Raw genomic sequence first — 14109 nt, forward strand, 5'->3', positions numbered from 1 at the left:
CCACTAGGAGACTTCTCATTAAATGTAAGCACTGTCCCTTGTGTTGATTTTTTTTAAAAAAGGAACAAAATTTAGGCTTTAATATCTAGCTCATTGCTGACCAATAAAGAGGCATTTTCCAAAATTTTACAGATACTCTGTAAGCTAACAAGTCACATTTGCAATGTTTTCAGGGAAGAGAAGGGCATATTATACCATAAAGAATACTTAAAGACTTATGCTATTGTATGTGACCATTGACTACAGTGGCAGTACACAGCCTAGTACAAAGTGTGAGCCAAGTTCATTAAACGTATATGTAAACTTCAACAATGATCTTTGGTGTTGTATATTAACCATTGAAAGAGATTTGTTATGTCTGTTAATAATAAAAAATAAAATGTTGATCATTTTAGAAATTCAGAGATATCCCTTGTCCTTTGCATGCTTTTTATGTAATCTCAAGGAGTACAAATATCCTTCTTAGTTCTTATCTGGATAGCCTGTTCCATGTACGGCTGTTATTGAACTTCTGATCATACAGTCATTCATGGTTTTGGGTATCACCACTTCTATGTTTTGTGTTCTATCTTGAATAAATTTGACATGATGTTTGTTTTTAAAACATGTGCCTGACGTGAGGAGCTTTTAAAGTGATATTAATAAAATCTATTTTTATAATACATTTTTTGTTATCTTTGGTTGCCTTTTAAAAGTCCCATTTAAAGGGATATTTTGATATTATATATTAATTACAGGGATGATGGCATCCCTGAACTAGCATTGATGAATTATTACTGTCTTAGTTCTCATCTTGGACTACGGAATAATTAGTATTTATTTTACAGGCATAATAAAAGTGTAAATGTTTGAGTAGTTTAGCAAAATAAATCTAGGCAGGGCTAACACCATTTAGTTCACAAAAATGCTGTGTGTTATCAGGCCACAACAGGACTTAAAGTGGTTGTAAACCCTCAGGTAGAACTTTCACTTACAGGTAAGCCTAGATTAAGGCTTACCTGTAGGTGCTTGCAATATCTCCTTAACCTACACGGTTTAGGAGATATTTGCAAAAAAGACTGTACCAATGTCTACGGCGCATTGGGCGCAATAGACAACGGCGCAGGCGCACTGAGCGTGGCATTTTATGAATGGGGTCATGCCGTAAGTGACGTCATGCGACTCTGGCCAGTCACAGAGCTGGAGTTCACAGACCCGGAAGAAGAGGGGTGAAGAATGGCCGCTCGCTACTAGCGAGGAAGGCCGGGACATCGCGGGCTTCTCCTACAGGTAAGTGACACACAATGGGCTACTATGCAATGCATGGTAGCCCATTATGTTTTAACTTTACAGGGAAACGAAGAGGAAGTAAATCCATCAGTTTTACTTCCTCTTTAAGAGCTGAGTGCATTTATAGCAAATACACTGTTTTCTATAGTTGCAGCGATTTAAAAGTGATATAGCAAGGAGAAATGTGCATGTTGTACCCCCGTTTTTCTCCGAATAAGAAATCTGCCCTTACTAAAGTGGCCATTTATTAGTTTTCAAATGAACATTCATGTAAAAATGTCCAGTTTATTTAATCGCTTGACAACTGTCATTTGAAAATACTTCAAAACGTAATTTGCTTTTAACGTACAATTTTGGAAAGAATGGACTCCCAATCAAATGTTACATTCACAATAAGGCCCCATACACACGATAGAATCCATCCGCTGAAAAATCCCAGCGAATGGGTTTCAGCGGATAGATCCTATGGTGTGTACACTCCAGCGGATCTTTTTCCACGGATATTTCTCCCTTGGGATGGATTCCAGCAGATCGAATATTTGCTGACATGCTAAACAAATCTATCTGCTGGAATCCATCCCAACGGATGGATCCGCTGGTCTGTATAGACTCACCGGATCCATCCGTCCGAAGGGATCCCCCGCATGCGTCGTAATGATTCGACGCATGCGTGGAATTCCTTATATGACAGCGTCGCGCACGTCGCCGCGTCATAATCGCGGCGACGGCGCGACACGTCATCGCCAGAGGATTTCGGCGCTGATTTCAATGCGATGGTGAGTACACTCCATCGCATAGAAATCCGCTGAAATCCTCGAGAGGATTTATCCGCGGAAACGGTCCGCTGGACCGTATTCGCGGATAAATCCTCTCGTGTGTATGGGGCCTAAGAAGTTTTCTCTTTTTGGAGACAAGATGTCCCTCCTACTAAATTTTCTCGTCACTGCGGTCAAAAACCAATGTTCATTATGACCCCATTAACACACTTTACAGGCCCCACTAACAAAATAAACATTTTACAGCATGTGGCCAGCTTATGTACTAAAAAGGCTAATGCCCAGCAATTAACAAATGATATCAGATAATAGCAGCTTTTATCAGCTTTAAGTAGTTAGCACAATAAACAACTTATAGTTATGAGTTATGACTCATAAAGTCTCTTTGAACTAAGTAATTGACTGACTGCTGGGTGTCTGATATCAGGGTTACTATTTCTGGTATTTCAAGGCTCTCTTATGGAAAAGTGGCATTATATATTGTAAATTATCTTATAGGGTACTTACATGAACTTCAAGTAGGAATGTGAAGCAGGAATAGCATTTACTGTATTTACTTATAAATTACTATGCAGTAATTCAAGCTGTTAAAACCCAACACCATGCTAACACACTACAAGCAGTAGTAAAGTGACACTTGTTTTCCATCTATTGTGACCCAGTTTTCAAAAATAAGACTTAGCAGTCATAGTGCTACTGATAATGCTTGTTGTGATGTTTAATAAAGTGGTTATAAATGCAGACATTTTTCTACTTAATGCATTCCCTGCATTAAGGTCAATAAGCCTTCCAATACCTGTTTCACCCACCCCACACCCTGAACACTTTCCCGAGGCCTCTGTTGATCCAGCACTGTCCCTGTTTGCAGTGCTGCTGCTCTCTCTTCTTGGTCTCCCCGGGTACACTGAGAGCAGCAGAAGACATTAGCTCCTGCTTCTGTCAATCAAATCCTGTGAGGAGGGAGTGGGGGGAGGGGGGCAAACCACACCGTGGCTGTCTTTGGAGTTACACAGCCTGGATCGGGAGCGCACCATCAGGGAAGGAGGAGTGAACAGTGCCAGCAGGGTACTCCAGAAAAGATGGTAAGGGGCTGCTCTGTGTAATACTATTGTACAGAGCAGGTAAGTATAATGTGTAATGTCATTAATAAGTCCTGATGTATTTAGACCCTAATTTTCTTACTCAACAGGCTTTGTTGAATCCTTGGGAAAGTGTAAGCAGTTAATTGATGCTCATTAATTTTTATGTGGATTCTGGACCTTTTTTTTACAGTAAGGGGTGCATATACTTTGCAGCATCATTGATTTTTGCTATTTCGGATTAGTATAAAAATCATGTAAAACTAAAATTTCTATCAAGTATACATTTTACACAGTTATGGCCTTATCTTTTTTTTTAAAAGGTGATTTTTCTTAAATAAAAAACGATTTGCTAGAATATCCTAAAAGCAATTGATTTAAGATTTTCCGCTTTCCCTTTTACATTCCGCTCAGTATGAATCACTGTTTGCCTCTGACTTAATGAAATTACCTTCTTGATGGCAAAATAATAATATCGAGATAATTATGGAAAAATCACTTTCACTGGAAAGTAAATATTTTGATCTGCTTAATACAAATTTAGGAAACATGCTCAGTAGACTAACACAGTTTATGGCTGCACAGCAACATTCTTATCATAATATAAAATGTTTTTCAGTAAAGTCTATATCAAATAAAAGTTTATACTTTCTTTCTCCTTTATCTTTTGTGCAGATACCTCAAATCAGCTATGCATCTACAGCACCAGAGCTAAGTGACAACAGTCGATATGACTTTTTTTCACGCGTTGTCCCACCTGACTCCTACCAAGCCCAGGCAATGGTTGACATTGTAACATCCCTAGGTTGGAATTATGTTTCTACGTTAGCTTCAGAGGGGAACTATGGAGAAAGTGGAGTGGAAGCATTTACACAGATATCCCGGGAAATTGGTAAGTTTCCATTAAACTGTACTTTACACTTAATGCTGGCGACCTATTACTGTGTTACATTTGTAAAACACGCTACACTCTCCGTGGAGCAACAAATATAACTGAATAGATATATGTGACAGGTTCTATTGTACTGAAAAACCATGGAGCTTAAGTACTGCTTGCTAGCACTATTTATCTGAACATTATTAATGGTGATTTTTTTCACAACAAGCTTCTCTGACAATTTCTTTGTAATGGTGGTTAATAGATTTCCATTCTTATTTTGATGTAAAGTAATGTCTATTTTAATAGATATTGATGATTTGTTAAATTGTAATATTTTTTATTCTATTATGCCTGCATTAACATACATTTTATTTCTTTATTTTGAACTGAGCTTGTAAGCAATACTCAAAATTTCAGTTGGTTGGCTCTAGCTATGTTTATAAAATTACACGCCCATTATTGAATAATAATGCTTGCATCTTGTCAAGCTAAATTATGATACCTCACTTATAGCTTTCTCCTTGCAGATGGGATGGGGACTTCTTTATGAAGAACAGAAGGAAATAATAATGTATAGAACAGGAAAGGGGTAGAGAGGAGTAGAAAGGCAATAATGGGGAAAGACTAAACAATTATTCTTTAAGGTCAATCATAGTTATTTGTTTCTGTCAAGGACATTCTAAATGTATATAACCCAGAGGTTACAATAAATAAATAAATACCTGTTTAGGTTAAATAAGTTACTTGGCAATTGTAATTTGATATGAGCAATAATGATTTTGATTTACTTACCCCCATGTTAATTATCGTACGCTTCCAAGCTCTTATAGAAGCAATTTAGTCAACAGAAAAATAGTTATTTTTTAGGCTTTTATATAAGGAGATACGTTGGGGCAGATCCACAGAGCTAGTACGCCGGCGTATCTACCGATTCAAATTACCCGCGTCGTATCTTTGGTTTGAATCTGACAGGTATACGTCCTCGTACGCCTTCGGGATCTAAGATGCAATACTTCGGCGTCTGCTGGGTGGCGTTCACGTAGTTTTCCGCGTCGGGTATGCAAATTAGCTATTTCCGTCGATCCACGAACGTACGAGCGGCCGGCGCATTTTTTTTACGACGTCTCTAGTCGGCTTTTTCCGGCGTATAGTTAAAGCTGGTATTTTGTTGCGTATAGTTAGACCTGCCATGTTAAGCATGGCCGTCGTTCCCGAGTTTATTTTGAATTTTTTTTTTTTTTGTGTAAGTCGTTCGTGAATCGGGATGAACGTAATTCACGTCCAAGTTAAAAAAAAATGACGTCGTTGCAACGTCATTTAGCGCAATGCACGGCGGAAAATTTATAAACGGAGCATGCGAAGTTTATTCGGCGCGGGGATGCGCTTCATTGAAATGAAACACGCCCCCTAATCGCCGATTTGAATTCCGCCGCCAGAGATAGACTACGCCGCCGTAACTTACGGCGCAAATTCTTCCAGGATTCGAACTAAAGCCAGGTAAGATACGGCGGCGTAGCGTATCTCTGATACGCTGCGCGGGTGCAGATCTCTGTGGATCTGCCCCATTGAGTCTCAGATTATAAACAGCCATACAGTCTAACTGAGATCCTGCATGCTTTTAAACATTTTTACTAAACATGCTTCAGCAACGCCTCTTAAAATATCATGCCAGTCTGGTAGGATATTGAAAAGCACAGTTAAAAGGAAAGACCATTTGAACTTATAAAGAGAAAATTGGAAATATAATCAAGCTATATAATTATAAAAATTGGCCATATAAATTTTTTTTCAGGTTACAACAAACAAAAAAATGGCACTCCTTACAGTAGGGAGAAAGGATGTCACAGGCAGCTGTTAAAGGGTTTCTTTTGATGTAAAAGCTGGAAACTCTCTTGCACACTTTTGACACATTTTTGAGACCATTGGCATTTTTATAGCGATCAGTGCTATAAAAATGCATTGATTACTATAAAAATGCCACTGGCAGTGAAGGGGTTAACACTAGGGGGCAAGAAAGGGGTTAATCATGTTCCCTGGGTGTGTTCTAACTGAAGGGGGGGGTGGACTGATATGGGGAAATGACAAATCGCTGTTCATACATTGTATGAACAGACGATAGGTCATTTCCCCCCCTGACAGGACCGGGAGCTGTGTGTTTACACACACAGCTCCCGGTTCTCGCTCTGGAACGAGCAATCGCGGGCACGCGCGTTTGCATCAGGGGCGAGCGGGGGGCGTGCACCCCTATTGGCTGCTCGGCGAGATGACGTATAGCTACGTGATCTCGCCCAGCAGAACCGACCTGCCGCCGTATAACTGCGCCTGGTCGGCAAGTAGTTAAGGGTCTAGAAAAAACAATGTTTTTCAACTCGATCATTAAAACGGCCTTGCCTACACACAATCGTGAAAAAAATGCTCTAGCAAAGCGCGGTGATGTACAACGGCACTATAAAGGGGAAGTTCCATGCAGATGGCGCCACCCTTTGGGCGGCTTTACCTGATTTTGTGTTGGTAAAAGATGATTTGCGCTTTTCAGTCTGTTACTGCGTGATGAATGTGCTTACTCCATTACGAACAGTAATTTTACCAGAACGAGCGCTCCCGTCTCATAACTTGCTTCTGAGCATACGCAGGTTTTTCATGTCGTTAAAGCCCACACACGACCATTTTTTACAACCTCAAAAACGACAAAGTTAAAATCGTTTTGAAAAAATAGAGCATGTTCGAAATTTTTAATGGCCATTTTTTAGATCGTGAAAAATGCTCTGGAGCCCACACACGATCGTTTTTAATGACATAAACATTTTTAGAACCCGAAAAGCGGTTGTGTGTACGCGGCATTAGGCTGTTTTATAACCCTTACGAATTTTTGGACTGTTCACGTTATAGCCTATATGAATTATTGGATTATTGCACATGCACTTTACTTACAAGTTTATTAGCATATGAATTACGCTACTATTTATTAATTTTACTTTAAGATATAGGTGCACCCCCAGGCAGGGTAGATTTTGGCTAAATCACCAATTACAGACTTACTGGCACTTTAATGTGAAATGTTTAATTTATTGCACATAATTATGTTTATGGTATGGTATTAGAGGATTTTTCTAAGTTGCTTTAGGTGGTATACAAACACCTCTATACATCACTTACATCAGTGGAGACGCACCCTATGAAGAGTGATCTGTGGGTATCACCCTTCAGGGTATAGGTAGTGCCACAAACCCCATTTTCTTCTTCAGTTTTATGTTCTATTATTTGTGTTGCTCATCTCTAGATGCTTTCTATTTTATTAATATATTTTTGTAACTGAGTTCTCCAGTACTATACACCGTGTTCTATCTATTCTAGTGTTAGTCCTTTGATTAACATGGCCGGGGCAGAGATGTTAAAATAGTATTATAGGTGGAAGAAAGTTGGTGATGAAGACCCCCTTCCCCTACAATGACTGTTCCCTTTTAAAGAAGATTATCTCTTTTATGCCTCTTGAAAAGCATTGTTCCTCTCTGTCCGAAATGTGCACCTCACTGTCCTCAAAATAATCACAATTTTCTTTAAGGTGCAAAAAAATTGCTGAGTCTTGACCTGTAGAACCTTTAATCCATATTCCTTGTTTACTAATTCTTTGGATTTCTGAATATGCTGTACTGTGTTGGCAACTAAAAATGATAAGATAGTAGCCAGATATTTAGCAATGTTACAACGCCTGAGACAGAGATGATTCTGCTGACAATTGACCTTGAATCTATATATGCATGATGTAGAATCATAAAAATTACAAAATAAATAAAATAATCATCCCACAAAAGCAAAACAGGGTTAGATGCAAACAGCAGGAAGATACTAGATATCCTGGACTGGGACTTTAAGGGTTAATGCCTCTCTGAGCTCCTGTGACAACCAGCGATGATCCAAACAGGCACCGGCAATATGTAAGACACGAGAAACAGGGCACCGAGAAGCATCAGTGAACAAATATTTATTTGAACAAAAACAATGTAGAAACTCGCATATCAGAAGGATGATGCAGCATAAGGTTAACTGTGACAATCCAGGTATGCTCCATCAGATGCATGATGCAAGATTCCAAGGCAGCTCGCATGTACACCATGAGGGGAGAGTTGCACAACATGCCACCTGCACACTAGAGATCCTCACACACAGAAAACTTTTAGGGGGGAGGTGGTCAATAGACAGCGCGTTTCCAGGCTTGGAAATGTATTGTCAGATGTCCACTCCTCTCCCACTGAGTTTTTTGTGTGTAAGAATTAAAGATTCCTTAGTTGATGCTTCTCTGTGCCCTGTTCCTGAATATTCACTGGGAAGAGTATGTATTCTTGCCCAAGGTGAATCACAGGATGGTAATGTTCAGATCTCACCTAAGTGATGGAACAGCCCCCTCCTTCAAGTTGGAAGGAGGCTCTTTGGCACTTAATGTGACCAATAAGACCCTCTAAATATATTTGTTTGTGATTAGATGGTTACCCAACCCCCTATTCATAGTTACATAGTTAGTCAGATTGAAAAAAGACACAAGTCCATCCAGTTCAACCACAAAAAAAAATAAACAAACAAAATAAAAAACACAGTACAATCCCATACACCCAACTCCATACCCACAGTTGATCCAGAGGAAGGCAAAAAACCCCAGCAGAGCATGATCCAATTTGCTACAGCAGGGAAAAAAATTCCTTGCTTATCCCCCGAGAGGCAATTGGATTTACCCTGGATCAACTTTACCTACAAATCTTAGTACTCAGTTATATTATGTACATTTAGGAAAGTATCCAGGCCTTTCTTAAAGCAATCTACTGAGCTGGCCAGAACCACATCTGGAGGGAGTCTGTTCCACATTTTCACAGCTCTTACTGTGAAGAAACCTTTCAGTATTTGGAGATGAAATTTCTTTTCCTCTAGACGTAAAGAGTGCCCCCTTGCCTTCTGTGTTGACCGTAAAGTGAATAACTCAACACTAAGTTCACTATATGGACCCCTTATATATTTGTACATGTGGATCATATCCCCCTTATTCTCCTCTTCTCCAGAGTGAATAAATTCAGTTCCTCTAATCTTTCTTCATAGCTGAGCCCCTTCATGCCTCTTATCAGTTTGGTTGTCCTTCTCTGCACGTTCTCCAGCTCCCCGATATCCTTTTTGAGAACTGGAGCCCAAAACTGAACTGCATATTCCAGATGAGGTCTTAATAATGATTTCTACAGGGGCAAAATTATATCTCTCTCTCTGGAGTCCATACCTCTCTTAATACAAGAAAGGACTTTGCTCACTTTGGAAACCGCAGCTTGGCATTGCATGTTATTATTGAGCTTATGATCAACTAAAACCCCCAGATCCTTCTCCACTACGGACCCCCCCCCCCAGTTGTACTCCTCTTAGTATGTATGATGCATGCATATTCTTAGCCCCAAATGCATAACTTTACATTTATCAACATTAAACCTCATCTGCCACATAGTCACCCAATTAGACAGAGCTTCAAGGCCGGCTTGAAAGTTGGCGACATCCTGTAAAGACGATATTCCACTGCATAGCTTGGTGTCATCTGCAAATACAGAAATTTTACTTTTGATCTCAGACCCAATATCATTTATAAAGATATTAAAAAGTAAGGGTCCCAACACTGAACCTTGGGGTACACCACTGATAACCTTGGACCATTCAGAGTAAGAATCATTAACCACGACTCTCTGAATTCTGTCCTTCAGACAGTTTTCTATCCATTTACAAACTGATATATCCAATCCTGTAGACTTTACCTTACACATGAGCCGTGTGTGGGGAACTGTATCGAATGCTTTTGCAAAATCCAAGTATTCCACAGCCACAGCCACGCCTCTGTCCAAGGTTTTACTTACCTCTTCATAAAAAGAAATCAGGTTTGTCTGACAACTTCTGTCTTTCATGAATCCATGCTGTCTGCTGCTTAAATAGTTTTTATCCAGCAATAACTTGTCTATGTGGTCTTTTATTAATCTCTCCAGTACCTTCCCAACTATAGAAGTTAAACTAATAGATCTATAGTTACTTGGTAAAGACTTTGTTCCCTTTTTAAATATAGGCACCACATTGGCCCTGCACCAATCCAGTGGTACTATTCCTGTCATTAACTACTTACCCCCCGGACCATATTGCTGGTCAAAGACCAGAGCACTTTTTGCGATTCGGGACTGCGACGCTTTAACTGACAATTGCGCGGTCGTGCGACGTGGCTCCCAAACAAAATTGGCGTCCTTTTTTTCCCACAAATAGAGCTTTCTTTTGGTGGTATTTGATCACCTCTGCGGTTTTTATTTTTTGCGCCATAAACAAAAATAGAGCGACAATTTTGAAAAAAAATAATATTTTTTACATTTTGCTGTAATAAATATCCCCCAAAAATATATAAAAAAAATTTTTGTTTTCCTTAGTTTAGGCCGATACGTATTCTTCTACATATTTTTCGTAAAAAAATCGCAATAAGCGTTTATTGATTGGTTTGCGCAAAAGTTATAGCGTTTACAAAATAGGGGGTATTTTTATGGCATTTTTATTAATATATTTTTTTTACTAGTAATGGCGGCGATCAGCGATTTTTTTTTCGTTACTGCGACATTATGGCGGACACTTCGGACACTTTTGACAAATTTTTGGGACCATTGGCATTTTTATAGCGATCAGTGCTATAAAAATGCATTAGATTACTATAAAAATGCCACTGGCAGTGAAGGGGTTAACACTAGGGGGCGGGGAAGGGGTCAAGTATGCCTGGGTGTGTTCTTACTGTGGGGGGGGGGGGTGACCTCACTAGGGGAAACACTGATCTTCTGTTCATACATTGTATGAACAGAAAATCAGCATTTCCCCCGCTGACAGGACCGAGAGCTGTGTGTTTACACACACAGCTCCCGGTCCCCGCTCTGTAACGAGCGATTGCGTGTGCCCGGCGGCGATCGCGCCCGCCGGGCACACGCACGGGAGTCGGGGGCGAGCGGGGGGCGCGCGCCTCCGGCGGCGCGCACGCGCCCCCTAGTGGCGGCTATACGATAGGACGTATAGCTACGGGCTTTCACCCAGGAGAGCCGACCTGCCGCCGTATAATGACGGTGGCTGGTCGGCTAGTGGTTAATGAGCCCCTAAAAATTAGATACAATGGCTTTGAAATTACAGAGCTCAATTCTTTTAGGATCCATGGGTGGATGCCATCTGGTCTAGGTGCTTTATCCACTTTTATTCTGTCTAAATATTTCTGGACCATATCACTTTTGAGCCATTGTGGATTTGGGGCTTTGTCACTACAACCCCCATTATAAACATGAGCTCCCCCATGCTCCATTGTATACACAGAGCTGAAGAAGGTATTTAATAAATTAGCCTTCTCTTTGTCCCCAGTCACCCACTCTAGATTATTTTGTAAGGGGCCTACATGCTCAGACCTGAACTTTTTACTATTAATATATTTAACCACTTAAGCCCCGGACCAATACGCTGTCTAAAGACCCAAGGTGTTTTTACAATTTGGCAATGCGCTGCTTTAACTGGTAATTGCGCGGTCATGCAATGTTGTACCGAAACGAAACTTGCGTCCTTTTTTTCCCACAAATAGAGCTTTATTTTGATGGTATTTGATCGCCTCTGCGATTTTTATTTTTTGCGATATAAACGCAAAAAGACCGTAAATTTTGAAAAAAAATGATTTTTCTTATAACAAAAAGTAAAAAAAATCGAATAAACTAAATTTTAGTCAAACATTTAGGCCAAAATGTATTCAGCCACATGTCTTTAGTAAAAAAAAATCGCAATAAGCGTATATTTATTGGTTTTCGCAAAAGTTATAGCGTCTACAAACTAGGGTACATTTTCTGGAATTTACACAGCTTTTATTTTATGACTGCCTATCTCATTTCTTGAGGTGCTAAAATGGCAGGGCAGTACAAAACCCCCCCAAATGACCCCATTTTGGAAAGTAGACACCCCAAGGAAACTGCTGAGAGGCATGTTGAGTCCATTGAATATTTAATTTTTTTGTCCCAAGTGATTGAATAATGACGAAAAAAAAAAAAAATGTTTACAAAAAGTTGTCACTAAATGATATATTTCTCACACATGCCACGGTTATATGTGGAATTGCACCCCACAATACATTCTGCTGCTTCTCCTGAGTACGGGGATACCACATGTGTGGGACTTTTTGGGAGCCTAGCCGCGTACGGGGCCCCGAAAACCAAGCACTGCCTTCAAGATTTGTGTGAGTGAAATCAAAAATTTATGTCCTTAGAAATCTTGAAGGCGGTGCTTGGTTTTCGGGGTCTCATACGCGGCTAGGCTCCCAAAAAGTCCCACACATGTGGTATCCCCGTACTCAGGAGAAGTAGCAGAATGTATTTTGGGGTGCAATTCCACATATAACCATGGCATGTGTGAGAAATATATCATTTAGTGACAATGTTTTGTACATTTTTTTATTTTAATTTTTTTTGGTCATGATTCAATCACTTGGGGCAAAAAAATTAAATATTCCATGGACTCAACATGCCTCTCAGCAAATAGCTTGGGGTGTCTACTTTCCAAAATGGGGTCATTTGGGGGTTTTTTGTGCTATTTTGGCATTTTATGGCCTTCGAAACTGTGATAGGTAGTGAGGAGTGAAATCAAAAATTTGCGCCCTTAGAAATGCTGAAGGCGGTGCTTGGTTTTCGGGGTCCCGTACGCGGCTAGGCTCCCAAAAGGTCCCAAACATGTGGTATCCCCGTACTCAGGAGAAGCAGCAGAATGTATTTTAGGGTGCAACTCCACATATAACCATGGCATGTGTGAGCAATATATCATTTAGTGACACATTTTTCTTTTTTTTTTTTTTTTTTCTCATTATTCAATCACTTTGGACAAAAAAAAAAAAAATCAATGGACTCAACATGCCTCTCAGCAGTTTCCTTGGGGTGTCTTCTTTCCAAAATGGGGTCATTTGGTTTTTTTTTGTGCTATTTTGGCATTTTATGGCCTTCGAAACTGTGATAGGTAGTGAGGAGTGAAATCAAAAATGTACACCCTTAGAAAGCCTGAAGGCGGTGATTGGTTTTTGGGGTCCCGTACGCGGCTAGGCTCCCAAAAAGTCTCACACATGTGGTATCCCCGTACTCAGGAGAAGCAGCAGAATGCATTTTGGGGTGTAATTCCACATATGCCCATGGCATGTTTGAGCAATATATCATTTAGTGACAACTTTGCGCAAAAAAAATATATATATATATATATTTATATTTCCCGCAACTTGGGTCAAAATCTAAAATATTCCATGGACTTAAGATGCCTCTCAGCAAATAGCTTGGGGTGTCTACTTTCCAAAATGGGGTCATTTGGGGGGGTTTTCAATTGTCCTGGCATTTTATGCACAACAATTAGAAGCTTATGTCACACATCACCCACTCTTCTAACCACTTGAAGAAAAAGCCCTTTCTGACACTGTTTGTTTACATAAAAACATATTATTTTTTTGCAAGAAAGTAAAGTTGAACCCCCAAACATTATATATTTTTTTAAAGCAAAGGCCCTACAGATTAAAATGGTGGGTGTTGCAAAAAAAATTTCCACACAGTATTTGCGCAGCGTTTTTTCAAACGCATTTTTTGGGGAAACAATACACTTTTTTTTATTTTAAAGCACTAAAACACACTATATTGCCCAAATTATTGATGAAATAAAAATTATGATCTTAGGCCGAGTACATGGATACCAAACACGACATACTTTAAAATTGCGCACAAACGCGCAGTGGCGACAAACTACATACATTTTTAAAAGCCTTTAAAAGCCTTTACAGGTTACCACATTAGATTTACAGAGTAGGTCTACTGCTAAAATGACTGCCCTCGATCTGCCCTTCGCGGTGATACCTCACATGCATGGTGCAATTGCTGTTTACATATGACTCCAGACCGACGCTTGCGTTCGTCTTTGCGCAAGAGCAGGGGGGGACAGGGATGCTTTTTTTTATTTTTTTATTTTTTTATATATTTATTTCGCTTTTTTTATTTTATTTGTTAACTGTTCCTTCCATTTATTTATTTTTTTACCATTTTTATTGTTATCTCAGGGAATGTAAATATCC

The 14109-nt window shown here is 39.7% G+C and overlaps 1 protein-coding gene across 2 annotated transcripts in view; it reads left to right on the forward strand.

Moving 5' to 3' along the window:
* The window catches only part of GRM8 (glutamate metabotropic receptor 8), a 1246805-nt gene that overhangs the window by 439253 nt on the left and 793443 nt on the right, over positions 1-14109 (forward strand). For both annotated transcript variants that reach the window (XM_040343692.1, XM_040343693.1), the window contains one exon: positions 3800-4016. In XM_040343692.1, the coding sequence (XP_040199626.1) occupies positions 3800-4016 (217 nt within the window). The remainder of the gene's footprint in view (positions 1-3799; positions 4017-14109) is intronic.

This window comes from Rana temporaria, chromosome 3 (genome assembly GCF_905171775.1).
Source record: "Rana temporaria chromosome 3, aRanTem1.1, whole genome shotgun sequence".
NCBI lineage: Eukaryota > Metazoa > Chordata > Amphibia > Anura > Ranidae > Rana > Rana temporaria.